General features: G+C 41.7%; 2 protein-coding genes across 4 annotated transcripts in view; one reads left to right on the top strand and one right to left on the bottom strand.

Moving 5' to 3' along the window:
• The window catches only part of SARNP (SAP domain containing ribonucleoprotein), a 55,725-nt gene extending 42,086 nt beyond the window's left edge, over window positions 1-13,639 (bottom strand). For both annotated transcript variants that reach the window (XR_008419630.1, XM_019454709.2), the window contains exons 1-4: window positions 13,406-13,639; window positions 2,545-2,644; window positions 830-876; window positions 550-617 (exon numbers count right to left, since the gene is read on the bottom strand). Coding sequence is in view for 1 of the 2 variants with exons in the window: in XM_019454709.2 (XP_019310254.1) it covers window positions 550-617; window positions 830-876; window positions 2,545-2,644; window positions 13,406-13,441 (251 nt within the window). In the remaining variant the exon portion in view is untranslated. The remainder of the gene's footprint in view (window positions 1-549; window positions 618-829; window positions 877-2,544; window positions 2,645-13,405) is intronic.
• A 104-nt stretch (window positions 13,640-13,743) lies between these two features.
• ORMDL2 (ORMDL sphingolipid biosynthesis regulator 2) lies at window positions 13,744-16,326 on the top strand. 2 transcript variants are annotated; one of them, XM_019454710.2, is made up of 4 exons: window positions 13,744-13,856; window positions 14,776-14,950; window positions 15,116-15,267; window positions 15,843-16,326. In XM_019454710.2, exons 1-4 carry the CDS (start codon window positions 13,771-13,773, stop codon window positions 15,976-15,978), a joined length of 549 nt encoding a protein of 182 aa, XP_019310255.1. In that variant the 5' UTR covers window positions 13,744-13,770; the 3' UTR covers window positions 15,979-16,326. The 2 variants fall into 2 exon arrangements, with proteins under 2 accessions (XP_019310255.1, XP_019310256.1); XM_019454711.2 differs by having other exon boundaries at window positions 13,772-13,856; window positions 14,449-14,950.
• Window positions 16,327-16,515: the final 189 nt, after the last annotated feature.

Below are 16,515 nucleotides of genomic sequence, written 5' to 3'. Positions count from 1 at the left end.
GTGGCTCAGTTAGCTAAGTATCTGACTCTTGATTTCAGCTCAGGTCATGATCTCATGGTTCATTAGACTGAACAGTGCAGAGCCTGCTTGGGATTCTCTCTCCCCCTCTCTCTACTCCTCCCCCGCTCACTTACCCTCTCTCTCAAAATAAATAACCTTAAAAAAAAAAAGAAAAGAAAAAAATAAAAATCCAATGGGAATGTATAAAAGGTAAGCAGAGTAAAAGACTAAAATCCCTCCATTAGGGCTCCTGGATGGCTCAGTCGGTTGAGTGTCCGACTTCGGCTCAGGTCATGATCTCACAGTCCGTGAGTTTGAGCCCCGCGTCGGGCTCTGTGTTGACAAATCAGAGCCTGGAGACTGTTTCAGATTCTGTGTCTCCGTCTCTCTGTGACCCTCCCCCGTTCATGCTCTGTCTCTCTGTCTCAAAAATAAATAAATGTTAAAAAAAAAATTTTTTTTTTTAAAAAAGGAAAAAAAAAGACTAGAACCCCTCCAAAACCCAGAACTGTCTGCCCTATACTCAGATCATAAAAAAGGGATAGTTACATATCAACAGTTTTCTCAGGGGGTTCTTCCTCTTTGATAGGCAGTTCTATGGGCTTTGGTTCTTCTTCCTAAAACCAAATGAAACAATGGTTAATATAAATCAACAGTAAATACCCACCAATAAGAGAATATGAGAACTCAAAAATGAACCAATTTTTCAGAACCTTCATTCCCCCTCTGTGCTCCCCTAGCACATTAGCATTTGAGCCCTATAATAATTGATGTTAAGCAATGTGGCCAAGGTAGCAGCCACACTGACTAACCTTACTCTCCAACTCACCTCTGTTTCATCTCCCAGTACATCTTCTTCATTTGCCTCCTCTTCAGCTAAAGAATATTAAAATATTCAGGTCAAGCCCTGCTAAAAAACCATCTTGATCACTGTACTTAGGCTAGAATTATAATCATTCTGCTTTCCCAAAATAAATTCAATAATAGAAGGTAAAAATGATGCTCTTAAAATTTGTTCCACACGGAGAAAATAAAACAGTATTCTCTAACATTAATACAAAGTTGAACTCCAGCTGGACTGAAAAATTGTGGTGAGGTCAAACGACAACACTAGTAAAAAGTAATGTGGGAGAATATCTTTAAGATTTAGTGGTGGGGAAGGATTTTTGGAAAAAGCCCTTAAGCAAAAGTAATATATGAAAAATCGCAGATTTTCCAAAACTAAGCAAGGACACCATGGAAAAAGAAACAAATGACAAAGAAGGTACTTGTGCCTAAAACCAACAAGGGAATAGTTACCAGAATGTCAAATAAATGTCTGCAAACTAACAAGTGAATTATGGGAACACCAACAGAAAGACAGCAAAGGAAAAAGCCAAAAAAAACCATGAACACAACAAATGTCCAAACGTTTTAATAATTAAAGGAAAGTATATTGAGCCAGCAGATTAGCAAAAATTAAGCCACTTGATAAAATAGTTCCAAGTTCAGGTGTGTGGAGGAGATACAAGAACCCTCATGCACTGATGAAGAGAGTGTAGATTTACAGAGCAATTTTGGAAAACAATTTGTCAATGCTTAATCACATCAAATACACATTTATAAATAGATATTAATTAGCAATCCCATTCCTGGGTATAAACTCTCACAGAGAAACACAAAGGAACATGAAAGTAGACCAGGAGGCAATACAGGTGTCTATCACCAGGTGAATTAAAGTAAAATGTGGATTCCATACATGGTAGAACACTATGCAGGAATTTGAATTAAAAGACTAGATGACCACACAGCTGCAGGCCATACGAATAAGTCTTAAAAAGAGAAAAAAAAGAAAAAAAAAAAGACAGTACTTAGAGAAAAAAAAGCAAGAAGGCAGGCTATGGCCTCATTGCCAATTCTATAAAAATATTGTATTCCAAAACAACACTACATGGTTTACAAGGACAAAGACAAAAATTACATATCAAGCACATTAGAATAGATGCCTAAGGGAGCTGGGGTAAAAGAAATGAGAATAAAAGGGAATAAATAAAAATTACAGCAGGGACTTGTACAACCGGGGATAATAATATGCCTTAAATAGAGCGAGTTTTGTTTTTAAAAAGGTGGAATTACAGAACGTCAGAGCTAGAAGGGACCAGAGATTACCTAGGTTTATGAATTTCAAGGGTGGAAACACGTGTCTCATTTCATAGATCAGAACAGACACCTAATCATGTAAATAGTGACTGTTCAAAGTGACAGAATAAATTTGTCATAAGAGGATTCAGAATTCAAATCTTCCCATTCTCAGTCTAACGATACTTGTTTTCCCATACTTCCTTTTAAATAATTTGCTGAAATAAACTTAGTGTCTTAAAAAAGGGGGAGGGGTGTATTTCTTTACATTATAACCACTGTTTTAAATGATCAAGAGTTTTCCTGACACAGTAAATTAAGAACTTACATCACCAACAACCTAAAGGAAGAAAAGAAATCTTCATACGGCAGAGCCTAAAAATTAACCCCCTCACTCATATTACTCTGCCTCTACAAAGCACTCACCATGCTCTTCAAGATATGCCTGGAGCCTGTTGATGAGATCTTGTTTTATTCCCTTGGTCTCCAAACCACGAGCAAGACATTCCTGCTTTAGTTCAGCAAGCTGAGAAAAAAGAGTAAAGCTTTTCCTTAGTTAACAGAATGAACCTGGTGATTTAAAAAAAAAAAAAATTACTTCTCACAATAAAGAAAAAATGAAAAGTTCAATCCAAAACTACTGCTCCTAACTACACCAAGCCTCCAGATCCACAAAGATGGTCCACTTCCCTGTAACAATAGTCAATATACAAAAGGACTTTTCTAACAGATGGTGAAGAGTAAGTGTCCTACTTTAATAACAATAAAAAAAATGAATCTTTAAGTAGAAAATCTAATTATCTAAAAGCAGATTCTTCTTACTATTATCCCAGATCCTTTACTGCAATCTACTATACACATGCATACAGGCCTGACCACTGAAGAATTAGGTAGATGTGTTAGCTATTTTAATGTCAACAATCAAAGAATCTAGTCAAAGTGGAAAAAATATCTAATGGCATGCCATAGGGTTCTGTGGAAGAGTTTTAAATTTTTTTTAACGTTTATTTATTTTTGAGACAGAGAGAGACAGAGCATGAACGGGGGAGGGTCAAAGAGAGGGAGACACAGAATCCGAAATAAGCTCCAGGCTCCAAGCTGTCAGCACAGAGCCCGATGCGGGGCTCGAACTCACGGACCGCAAAATCATGACCTGAGCCAAAGTCGGCCGCTTAACCAACTGAGCCACCCAGGCGCCCTAGAAGAGTTTTAAATCAGTAATTTGACTAAACAAGTAACAGGTATGCTTATCAACTGTGCAGACAACAGGAGGAAGGATCAATGGATTACTGACAGAACTAAGGGGTGGGGAGGGCAGGGAGGAGATCTCTTCAGAGAGAACGAGCCAAAAAGAAGATTCAATTTAGAAGGAATAGGTATACCTATAATTACATTTATATTCAAAACTTAAACTGTTCAAAAACCAGATAAGGAAGATCTGACTCAACAGTAACTCTAAGGATACAGACCTTAGAATTTTAGATGATTACAAGTACAAAGAGGGTTAACAGTATGATTTGCTGCCAAAGTAATTCCAGGTTATGGTAACTGAAAAACAGAATCTATATTATTAAGTGATTATTTATTTGATTCTTATTTTAAGAAGTATAATGACATGCTGATCCAAGGAAAACAAGCAGGAAAAGGAAAGCTCCAGAAATCCTATATGCAGATCACTGCACAAATAGATGTGCACTGAAAGAAGACCAATAAGAAGTCAGAAAGCAGATCCCTATAGAAGAAAAAACTTTACAATTAAGGGAATATGCTGGCCATCTCTAGAAGGCTTTCAACCAAAGGAGCATTTGAAAATGGAGAGGAGAGCTTTTCTCCCCCCCCACGATGATTGGGCAAGTGGAGCATTCATTGAGCAGGTCAGGCAGGCAAGGATACTTAAAAATGTGGAATGGCTGCACAGCATAACATGGCCTCTTTTAAAGTCACTTGGATTCAAATTCTAGCTTTACCACTTACAGCTGTGTAACCTTGCATGAATAACTTAACCTCTTTGTGCCTCAGTCTCCTATGAAGTGGGGATAATGCAATAAATAGTACCTATACCATAGGGTTGTTAGGAAGATTAAGTCAGTAAATATTTGTAAACCATTTACAATAGTGTTTGACAAGCTAGTAAGCACTTCATAAGTGTTAAACACTGGGTGAAGGGTTAGACAAGATTAGAATCACTGCTTCTCAGATTTCTGAATTTCACAGATCAGTGTATTTTTTATTAGGCAGACTGATAGGGCTGCCAGCTTTTTATAATATTCCAACAAGATGGATACTTTTATAAAAAACAATAAAAACTGATTACTAGAAAAAGGATCACACATTTGGATGGAGCACTGATGCCAAACTGCTAGAAAAAGTTTCTTTCCTTTCTTTTTTTTTTTTAAACTTAGCTCATCACTAACCAGTAACAGTTCATGGACCAGCACTGGCCTGCAGGCCATACCCTGAATAGTATTAAGCTAAAATCTAGACTTAAGTGATCTCTAAGGTCCATTTCTTAAGAATCTGGGTCTTTCCCACATCGGTACTTTGTTTCTTCATTTTCTTTCAGCTTCCTGGAGAACAAGGCTTTTGATTTTAGTTACAGTTTAAAAAGTTTTATTAGTTCCTTACAAAAGTACTGTTCACTGTAGAATGGTTTGAAAATTCCAAAAAGTATAGAAGAAAATAAAACCTTATGTAAGCCCAACACTCAGACATCTAACATTTTAAATATATCGTTTGTGTGTATGTGTTTAGAAGGTGCTGGTTGGTTATTTACATAGCAATACAACTTCTTTATTTCTTTTAACCCCTTATCTTCCTCAGAAGCCTCCATTCCTTTTCCCCCTGGTTTAAGTAACACTTTTGGTAAATATTCAGACAATTCAAAGTTTGACTTGCTGGCTCAGTTGGTAGAATATGAGACCTTTAAAAAAAATTTTTTTTCTGACATTTGCTCATTTTTTGAGAGACAGAGCATGAGTGGGGGAGGGGCAGAGAGAGAGAGGGAGACACAGAATCTGAAGCAGAAGCAGGCTCCCGCAACCCGCAAACTGTGAGATCATGATCGGAGCCGAAGTCTGACACTTAACTGAGCCGCCCAGGCGCCCCTAGAATATGTGACTCTTAATCTCAGGGTTGTGAGTTCAAGACCCACATTGGGCATGTAGCCTAGTTAAAAAAAATAAAATCAAATTAAAATTAGTGGCGCCTGGGTGGCTCAGTCAGCTAAGCATCCGACTTGGGCTCAGGTCATGATCTCACAGTTCGTGGGTTCGAGCCCCACATCGGGCTCTGTGCTGACAGCTGAGAGCCTGGAGTCTGCTTCTGATTCCATCCGATTCCGTGTCTCCGTCTCTCCCTGCCCCTCCCCTGCTCACACTCTGTTCTCTCTCAAGAATAAACATTAAAAAAAAAATTAAAATTAAAAAAAAAAGCTCAACTTTCTAACAAAGCTTTTCCTCCCTTCTCTTTCCTTCCCCAAACTGGATAGCATTTGACATTTGACATTAATCATTCATTCTCCCGATTTCCTCTAGTTTACAAATCTTGAATTTTAATTCAAATCTTTTTTCATCTGTTATCTCTCAATCTGGTTTGTACATTCTTTGAAGGCAGAGACGCCTTATATAATTTATAATATTTCATATGACAGGAACTGAAATTTATTTTTTTAATGTTTATTTTTGAATGAGAGAGTGCAAGTACAGGAGGGGCAGACAGAGAGGGGACAGAGGGTCTGAAGCAGACTCCGTGCTGACAGCAGAAAGCCTGACAGGGGCTCGAATCCACAAACCCTGAGATCATGATGGGGGATGAAGTCAGATGCTTAATCAACTGAGCCACCCAGGGGCCCCTCAACTTTATTTTATTAATCCATGCCAGATAAAGTGCTAAGTACTTTGTTTTTTATTTTTTTAATGTTTATTTTTGACAGACAGAGAGAAAGAGAGAGGGTGCGTGTGAGCATGAGTGGGGGAGGGGCACAGAGAGAGGGAGACACAGAATTCCAAGCCGTCAGCACAGAGCCCGATGCAGGGCTGGGATTCCACCAACCATGAGATCATGACCTGAGCCAAAGACAGACGCTTAACAGACTGAACCATCCAGGCCCCCACCTCCAACAGCACTAAGTACTTTTGATTTCCTCACTTAATCCTCACAACAAATATATGTGATTAGTAGTACAACCCCACTTTATAAACTAAGAAATTAAGAAAATGAAGCTTAAAAAAATTCAACAATTTGCTTAACAATCACACAGCTAAAAAATAGTAGAGATAATATGCCAGCTCAGGCTCTTTGATTTAAGCTCTATCTTAACTACCAAGATGCTGGCACTGCTCTCATATACAAGCTCTATCTCCCCGCCTTTTAAAAAAAAAAAAATTTTTTAAGTTTATTACTTTGAGAAAGAGCCAAGTGTGTACACGCACGAGCAGGGCAGGGACAGAGCAATGGAGAGAAAGAGAATCCCAAGCAGGCTCTGCACTATCAGTGAGGAGCCCTTGACGTGGGGCTTGAACTCATGAATCCTGAGATCATGACCTGAGCCAAAATTTAAGAATTGGAGACTTAGGCGTGCCTGGGTGGCTCAGCTGGTTGAGCCTCTGACTTCAACTCAGGTCATGATCTCACAGCTCGTGGGTTCGTGCCTCGCACCGGGCTCTGTGCTGACAGCTCGGAGCCTGGAGCCTGGAGCCTGCTTCGGATTCTGTGTCTCCCTCTCTCTCTGGCCCTAACCCACTTGCATTCTGTCTCTCTCTCAAAAATAAATAAACATTAAAAAAAAAAATTAAAAGAGTTGGACACTTAACCTACTGAGCCACCGAGGCACCCCTCTATCTTTTCCTTGCTAGCTCTTCTTCCATCTAACCCTGTGAATACTGATATTCACTAAGACTGCTTTGGCCTTCTTCTCATTCCATTTATATCAAAAGCTTTATTTTTAATATTTATTTATTTTTGAGAGAGAGAGCACAAGTGGGGTGGGGGGAGGGAGAGAGAGAGAGAGAGAGAGAGAGAGAAAGAAAGAAGGAGACACAGAATCCAAAGCAGCTCCAGGCTCTGAGCTGTTAGCACAGAGCCTGACTCAGGGCTCGAACTCATGAACTGTGAGATCATGACCTGAGATGAAGTTGGACGCCCAACTGACAGAGCCATCCAGGTGGCTGAGCCACCCAGGCTCTCCTCAAAAGCTTTTTCAATCTCAGAATCCAATCATTGGCAAATCCTGTCAGCTTCGCTTTAAAATACAGTAGTCCCCCAGGGCACATGGGTGGTTCACTCAGGTTAAATGCCCATCTTTTTTTTCTTTTTTCTAAATGTTTTTCTTTATTTTTGAGAGAGAGAGAGCACACAAGCAGGCAGGGGAGGGGCAGAGAGAGAGGGAAACACAGAATCAGAAGCAGGCTCCAGGCTCTGAGCTATAAGCACAGAGACCGACTTGGGGCTCGAACTCATGAACTGCAAGATCATGACCTGAGCCGAAGTCAGACACTTAACCGAGCCACCCAGGTGCCCCAAGTGTCCGTCTTGATTACAGCTCAGGTCATCTCTCTCTCCCTCTCTCTCTGCCCCTCCCCCCTTCAAAATAAGTAAGTAAACATTTAAAAATAAAACAAATACATAACATAACATAACATAACAGTAGTCCCCCACTCATCCACAGTTTTGCTTTCTGTGATTTCAATTACCCTGGGACAACTGTAGTCCGGAAGTACATGATCCTCCTCCTGACACTTCATCAAGTCAATAATAGCCTAGTACTATGTCCTAATGCCTGCATAATTCACCTCACTTCATCTTAGCACGAAGGCATTTTATCATCTCACATTATCATAAGGTTGAGTATAGTACAATATTTTGAGAGAGACCACGTTGACATAACTTTTATTACAGTATATTATAGTTATTCTATTACTTACTGTGTTAATCTCTTACTGTACCTAATTTAAAAATTAAACTTTATGGGGTGCCTGGGTGGCTCAGTTGGTTAGGCGTCCAATCTCGGCTCAGGTCATGATCTCATGGTTTGTGGGTTCATGAGTTTGAGCCCCGCGTTGGGCCCTGTGCTAACAGCTCAGATCCTGGAGCCCGCTTTGGATTCTGTGTCTCCCTCTCTCTCTGTCCCACCCCCACTATGCTCTGTCTCTCAAAAATGAGTAAATGTTAAAGAAAACAAACAAGTAAAAATTAAACTTTATTATAAGTATATACTTATAGGAAAAAATACGATACACATAGGTTTCCATACACTAGATTTTAGGCAGCCATTGGGGGTCTTGGAACATATCTCCTATGAATGGGGGGTGGGGGGAGGGATCTACTGCATCCAGAATCTAACCCTTTCAGGTCTTTGATACAAATTACTGTAAAAACTCTCAGCCCTTGCACCTCATTATAGTTTACTCTCAACAAAGTATCCAGAGTGATCTTTTAAAAATTTAAATCAGGAAAAAAAAAAAAGTCAAAACATGTCATTTCTCTATTCAAAAATCCCCCACTGGTTGCTTATCTCAAGGGTAAGCCAGAGTTCTAATCACCTAAAAGGTCTTCTTATAACACTTTGCATGTAAGACTCCCAACTTCACATCTGAGTCTCTGCTTTGACATCACCTTCTCACCAAGACCTTCCCTAGTCACCCTTTTTAAAATTTTAATACCCTTAGTCCCACTGTACTACTACCTAACCCCTTTACTATTTTTCTCTACAGACCTTATCACTATTTGACATACTATAAATTTTATTTATTGAGACTTCCCCCACTAAAATATAAACTCCATGACAGCAAGAATTTCATCTGCTTTGTTCACTGCTATATGTTCAAAACCTATGGTAGCACACATGGTAGGTACTCCATAAATATTTTAAGTTGCAAACCTTTCCTATCAGCCCTCAGCTCTTGAACTAGAGACCCACATTTGCAACTGACTATTAGACATCTCCAAGTGCAAATCTCAAAGACACTTAAGCCAAAAACTGAACTTATCTTCTCTGTTCCACAAAACTGACTTCTTCCTCTTCTCTCAACCAAGACTACTCAAACCTTGGATTCATCTTTCATTCCTCCTACATCTAACTGATCTATACATACTTACAGTTTTATATCCCAAATTTACTCATTTACTCCCATTGTAATAGCCACTACCTTATTTCAGATTTTACTAAGTTTATTCACTTGACAGTTATTGAACACCCATTCCATCAAGCATTATCTTAGATACAAGGAAATAATCATAAACAAAAGATAAAAGAGTTCTTGCCCACATGAAGTTTACAATCTGGTAAAAAACAAAAACAAAAACAAAAACAAGGCAATCAATGATCATTAATATAATGTTTAATTAACATAAAAAAGTACAGCATACAGGGCACCTGGGTGGCTCAGTCGGTGGAACATGTACTCTTGATTTCAGGGTCGTGAGTTCAAGCCCCACATTAGGCATGGAGTCTACTTTAAAAAAAAAAGTACAGGGTCCCATGAAAGCATTTAAAAAGTAGTCAAATCATGTGTGTGGATATGGAGAACTTATCCTACCTAAGGGTTCCTTGGGTAAATGATGTTTGGCTGGTATCGGAAGGGAACTAGCAGTTAATTAGTTAATTAGACAAAGGTATGGGGGATGGGAGTGGCAGGAGCACTACAGCCAAAAGCATGTATAACAGTTCTGGGTTCCGAGGTAAGACAGGCTGTAGTGCAGTGATTAAGAACACAAATCTGGAGGGAAGCCTGGGTGGCTCAGTCGGTTAAGTGTCCAGCTCCAGCTCAGGTCATGATCTCACAGTTTATGAGTTCCAGCCCCATGTCAGGCTCTGTGCTGACAGCTCAGAGCCTGGAGCCAGCTTTGGATTCTGTGTCTCTCCCTCTCTCTGCCCCTCCCCAGCTCGTGCTCTGCTTCTCTGTCTCTCTCAAAAATAAACATTAAAAATTAAAAAAAAAAACACAAATCTGGGGGACAGGCTATTTGGATTTGAGCCACCACTTATTAGCTCTGCAACCTAGGGGGCAAGTTACTCAGTTAATCTCTCTGAGCTTCCAATTTTCTCATTTTGAAATGAGAATAATAGAGGCATTTACCTTACAGGGTTATTTTGAGAATTACATCAGTTAACCTATGTAAGTAGCTTCAACCAGATCTTGCAACATAGTAAATGCTAAGTGTTAGTAATTAACACAGTCATTCTGAGGAATGAAATAAAATCAAGCCACTGTGGTTGGGAGTGTAAGAAACTAAGCTGGATTTATAAGAATATAATTAAAAGTTGTTTTCTTTTTTTAAGTTCATTTATTTTGAGAGAGAGAGAGGATGTGCATGAGCAGGGAAGGGGAAGAGACAGAGGGAGAGAGAGAATCCCAAGCAGGCTCCATGCTATCAGTTCAGGGCCCAACACAGGACTCCATCTCAGGAACTGTGAGATAATGACTTGAGCCGAAATCAAGAGTCAGATTCTTTTTTTTTTATTTTATTTTTTTAAACGTTTATTTATTTTTGAAAGAGCAAGAGAAACAGAGCATGAGCCTGGGAGGGGCAGAGAGAGGAGGAGACACAGAATCTGAAGGAGGCTCCAGGCTCTGAGCTGTTAGCACAGAGCCCGACACGGGGCTTGAACTCAGGAGCTGTGAGATCATGACCTGAGCCGAAGTCAGACGCTCAACCGACTGAGCCACCCAGGCGCCCCAAGAGTCAGATTCTTAACCAACTAAGCCACCCAGACGTCCCTATAATTAAAAGGTTTTAAGCAGCGGAGTGACTACTATAATGAAAATCTAACTGGTAAAAATCTCTGTCTCCAGACTCCATCCTCCATACTGCCAAAAGAACAACAACTGATCATATCAGCTCTTCCTTTCAAATTTTCAAAGGCTCCTCACCTTCCACCTGCATGACAAAAAACAATCACCTTACACAAGTCAAAAGGCCCTTTTCAACATCACTCCATTCCACCTTTATGGTTACAAAGTTCACCTGCTTTCCAAACTATCTTCAACCACCAACACACATGCGCTTTATGCTTCAATATTATCTAACACTATACTATACACCCTTGTGGTTCTCTTTGCAGTAGTCCCTGTTTTCAGCATGGACTATAAATTTGGTACTATTATAATTCAAGGCATTTTCATCCACATTCAGTCTCTTTCTGTGTTAGAATGACTGCATTTCTACAAAATCTTCAGAAATTTGCTGTTGATGTGGACTTACATATCAATCCAATTAATACTTTCCCCTCTTACTTCAAAGCTTGTTTCTTTCTTCTGGGACTCCATACTAAAGCCCCAAATTCTTTTTATAAAACTGGGAGGAGTTTTTAAAAAAGAGATAAAACTCTAAGTCAACCCAAAAATCAGGATCACTCCATCAAGATCGCCAGTGGAACCAAACATTAACTGTCCCGGAAGTCAGAATTAAAGGCATAGGTTCTTAACCAGAGGTCCACGGACTCCTCAGGGCTACAAGGTAGTTTTATGAAGCCCCTCAAATCGCATGCAAAGTATGTGTACATGCCTTTTTCTGGGGAAAGGGTCCATACCTTTCATCAGAGTTTCAAAGATATCTGTGACCTCCAAAAGGTTAAGAAGTGCTCTAGAGAAAAAGCAAAGACAAGCAAATGTGATTAAAAGAGTGAATCTTTTTCAGGCTGTCAGGAGTGCCTCATGTTCTCTCAGACTATAAAACCCGAAATCAGGTCAGAGGACATTATCCTATCAATATCAAATTTAATACACACCTGACAAAACAGATCGCATAGAAAGAATCACTCCATAAACCAATATAAAATCCATAAAGGCAAGTCATACAGCTGGTGACTTACTCCAGTGATTTCAAAAGTGGAATAAAAAGAAAATATTAAATCTTCTATTCATATTTCCTTTTTATCTCATTCACTCAAAACTTTCTTTCCTGTGCATGCTTTATAACATACATAACATTACGGCAGAACACAATTTATTTAAGTAACTACACATATGACAGAGGTGGTTACTCAATTTTTTTTACTCATATTAGGAGACCACAAATATGATCTACACATTTCAGTGCCACCAATTTAACAGTAACTCCGTGATCCATGAAAACCCACTAGCACAGTTTAGAATCCATTAGTAAGAAACCAGTTTTCACAGAAAGGTTAATTGGTGTCAACTAGTATGTGTCCTCTCTACACTTATTCTCCTTATGTCTTTATTTAAGCTCATCAAGCTTTAAAGCATCAGTTTTTAGCTTTGGCTAAATCAGCCTGGTTTGTCTAAGGTTCCCAGGATGTGACCAAAACAAGACCAAAACATCTGATGGGAAAGCTACTTGTGAAACCACAAATGGACAACGAAAGAAGTCCTCTTAATTCGCCCTAAAATTACTCTTTTCTTCTAGAAAAATAACAATCTCAATGTGTCGAAGCTACCAACATTCCTCAAAGATACAACTTAAAACCACCCTGTGACTGAGAGTGTCACCCAGTGGTGACACCAAGAGATGCAGGGTCCGGGTCCATCCGCAACGTGAAAAGGGAAGAGCTAAAGCTAACCTCGGAAATGCTTTCCCAAAATATTAACAGCTATGACTGAGTTGTCTCTCTAGTGGTAAGGGGTAAGGGTAGGGGGTAAGGCTGGCGGGCGGAGAAGCGCGTGGGAGAATTCGAAAAACTTTTAAATCTGACCTATCTGTGCCTTTACTAACCCTTTAGGTCTCGAAACCCCTGGCTTCTACGGAGAGGCCTAGCTTCTGAGGCCTCTCCTCAAATTGCAAAGTTAGCTCCGAAGGCGTGACCCCACCTAAAAGAAAAAAGAAAAAAAAAAAAAGGAGTGGAAGCATTTTTTGGCTCCTGTCTGAGACCTGGATGGGCGGAAAACACAAAGGTGCCATCTGCTAACCGCAATCGCGGCTCTGGACAACAGACTGGGAAGCATCAATCCAAGGAAGAGATAGGGGTCCCGGCTCCAGCACGGGGCAAAGAGGAGGGGACCATTGACGTAATGCAGCTCTGACGAGAAACGAGAAGGGGGTATAACAGGTTGAAAGCACTTGCACACCCGGTGGGGAAGTGACACAGATGAGACAACGATGAAGAAAGAGTCAAAACAACAAAGATACCGTAAAACCATGCGGAGAAATGGAAAATTGGGGAAGGCGTAGCGGGGACGTAGGGAGGCACAAAAGAAAAGAACTACGGCGGGAGCCAGAAAACGAAGTGGAAAAGCCTGCAAGGTGAACACGTAGGAAAAGGCGCAAGCCACCCAGCAGAATTCAGTCCCAGCAAAGTCCAACTCAGCCCTTCCCCGCCTCACGGTACCTTCAGCTTATGGAGCTCCACCGTCTCCGACGCCATCTTGTTACCCCTCCAGTCCACCAGGCCCCCACCCGCAGCCTCGGCTTCCAGGAGCTCCCGCCTAGGCGCAGACAACCACGGCCGACCAATCGCTGCCACTCTTACTCCCACCTCACACTATCAGCTCTTCCCATTAGTCAACAGCTGACGTCGCTCTCGCTCTTCCAGGCAGCTTTCCCCACCTCTCTCAAAAGGTGGGACAGGGAGAGGGGCGGGTTCCGCACTTCCCGACCGGCGGAAATGGAGACCAATTGCGCGGCTCCATTGCAAACTGCCAACCAATGGGTGGTGGCAGCGCCGATTCTGTTCCACCAATAGAAAGAGCGCAGATGGGCGAGGGCGGCTGCTTCCTGGAGACCGCAGGTGTGGAAGCGATCGCCGCGCCTCGAGCCCCACGGGCTTCTGAAGCCAGCAGGTAGGGGCGGCCGGCCGACAGGAAAGGGGTGCTGAGGAAAAGTGGTGAGGGCCGAAAGGTGGGGGGAAGGAGGGAGACAGAGCAGCGGCGAGTTAAATACCGAGAGAGGAGCTCTGAAGAGAGCCTTGAGAACAGCCAATGAACGACAAACGAGAGAGGGAAGCTGGGAGGAGCTTGGGGTGGTTTCATACCAGGGTGTGAGGAATTTAAGGGGGAGGGACGAGATCTGCTTCCCAAACAGACCTCAAGTTTAGAGTTAGCACGACTTCAAGGAGCCAGGTTCAGACGCTCAGAGCCGCCCCTGGACTCGGGGAAAGGGCTCCATCTCTCAGGATGCTGAGCGCAGGTCCCTTCGTAGCTCAATCCAAAAGTCACGGGTAAATACTTGGCAGCGCCCGACGCTTGAAAGAAGGAATTGGGATGCTGCCTGCTCACATGCCAAGGGGAGGAGAGACAGGACGGGCAAGCCCCAGAGGAAAAGGTGGGAATTAGAAGTAGTTTTATTACCACAACGTTTCTCAGTGGCTCCTTGTTTCCCATGACCTTCTAATGAAATTCTGGTGCATGTAACCTCTCTCTGATTTCTTATAAGCTTCTTCAGGAAAGTGAGATACCTGTTTCCCTTGCTGCTTGAAGTCCCTGCCCAAGCCTAGGCGTGCCCCTTCAAGTTATAGTTGAAGTGCAAGGATCAGAGTAAAGATTACTATTAATGTCTTGAAGAGTAGAGAGGACCCATCTCGTCTTTCAAGTTTTCTTCCCTAAGTCTTCAGTTTTTCCTTTGTGCGCAGTGGGGGAAGTTCCTTCATTCCCAATAGAGGTCAGGGGATTTGGACTATACAGGAGACAACTTGGGGGAACAAACTCAAAGAGGTGGAGAGGAAATTGAGTAGGACTCCTGCCTGATCCCCCACTGTGGTAGGATGAATGTAGGGGTGGCACACAGTGAAGTGAACCCCAACACTCGAGTGATGAATAGCCGGGGCATCTGGCTGGCCTACATCATCTTGGTAGGACTGCTGCATGTGGTTCTACTCAGCATCCCCTTCTTCAGCATTCCTGTTGTCTGGACCCTGACCAACGTCATCCATAACTTGGTGAGCACTAAACCACACCATTATACCTAACCCAGGCTTTTCCCAACCAAAACCAAAAGCACCAATTATTTGGGGATGTATGTCTTCCTTTGGGGATCTCAGTGTAATTCTTGGGCTGAAGGACCATTTTCTGCCTCCTCACACTGCCCCCATCCCTCTTCCCAGGCTATGTATGTCTTCTTACATACTGTGAAAGGGACACCCTTTGAGACCCCTGACCAAGGAAAGGCTCGGCTACTGACACACTGGGAACAGATGGACTACGGGCTCCAATTTACCTCTTCCCGCAAATTCCTCAGCATCTCTCCTATTGTACTGTGAGTCCAGGGGGAGAGGTGGGAAATGCTCCAAGTGCCAAGTACAAACACCCACAGGGAAGTTTTAAAAAAGCAGACTACGCACTTAAACACTTTGAAGATAAGGTATGATCTAAATCTAGGAAGAGCAGTAAAGAAATGGAAGACAGTGAATAGATTTTCTTTGCTGTCCCTTTGGTGGTAGGGGAATGGAGAAAGGACTAAGAAAATGCCAAGTAAAACCAAATGGTGTTACACTTCCAGAGGAAGTGAATGAATAAAGCAGAGATTATATAAATCTGTGAAAACTGTTGGGAATGGAAACAAAGGGACTCTGACATATAGGCTTCAGCTGTCATTTGCCACATGTCATTAACAATTAAAAAACACTCTAACTTAATCTCCAGTTAAAGATGTCATCTGATTATCTCGCCAACCCCAAAGTAAACACTGTTAAAGTGACCGGAATATTTTCAGATATTCTAGGACTACATGCAATAAAACTGGTCATTTAAAATAGAAGAGAAAGTCACTGGAAAGGCATAAATACGGATAGGGAAGGCCAGCTTCATTCAACCCATTTCTTCTCTCCACAGCTACCTCCTCGCCAGCTTCTACACCAAGTATGATGCTGCTCACTTCCTCATCAATACAGCCTCATTGCTCAGTGTACTGCTGCCTAAGTTACCCCAATTCCATGGGGTTCGTCTCTTTGGCATCAACAAATACTGAAGGATGGGGCTGGGGATGACACTGGACCAAAGGGCTGTAACATCCTTTCCTTCTCCATACTGTCTTCTGTATCTTGAAAGCCTGAGAACTATACCACCTTTCCCAAACTCCCAGGAAGAGAACAGATAGGAAAATGGGCCTCCCTGGGCCCAGCCCTGCTAACAGCAGGTTTCTTTAAATCAGGAAAGGCGGGAAAGATAAGGGCCAAATCACTCTTTTTTCCACAGAAGGAAGCCAAGTTTGGGCAGCTTGTTTGGTGATTTAAGTTTTTCTAGATCTTCCACTCCCACTACCTTCCAGCTTTGTTTTACTGTGTATTTTCCTTATAATAAAGATAATTTTTTTTCAGATATGACTACAGTTCGGTCAGCATGAAGGGTTGGGAGATGTCCTCATAAGACTGGGGAAGAAACGATAGTAACTTTCTGTATAAAACTTCTCTAAGGTTTTTTTTTTTTTTTTTAATCCCCTCTCCCTTGGTCCAGTAGGAGATGCCCTTCACTCTCAGCTAAGAGTAGGAAAAGGATTCTCAAGTGA

This window comes from Panthera pardus, unplaced genomic scaffold, assembly GCF_024362965.1.
Source record: "Panthera pardus isolate Hobbes unplaced genomic scaffold, ASM2436296v1 HiC_scaffold_6, whole genome shotgun sequence".
Lineage (NCBI taxonomy): Eukaryota > Metazoa > Chordata > Mammalia > Carnivora > Felidae > Panthera > Panthera pardus.
Note: the sequence above shows the minus strand (reverse complement) of the source record. Positions and strands in the feature narration are given on the sequence as shown.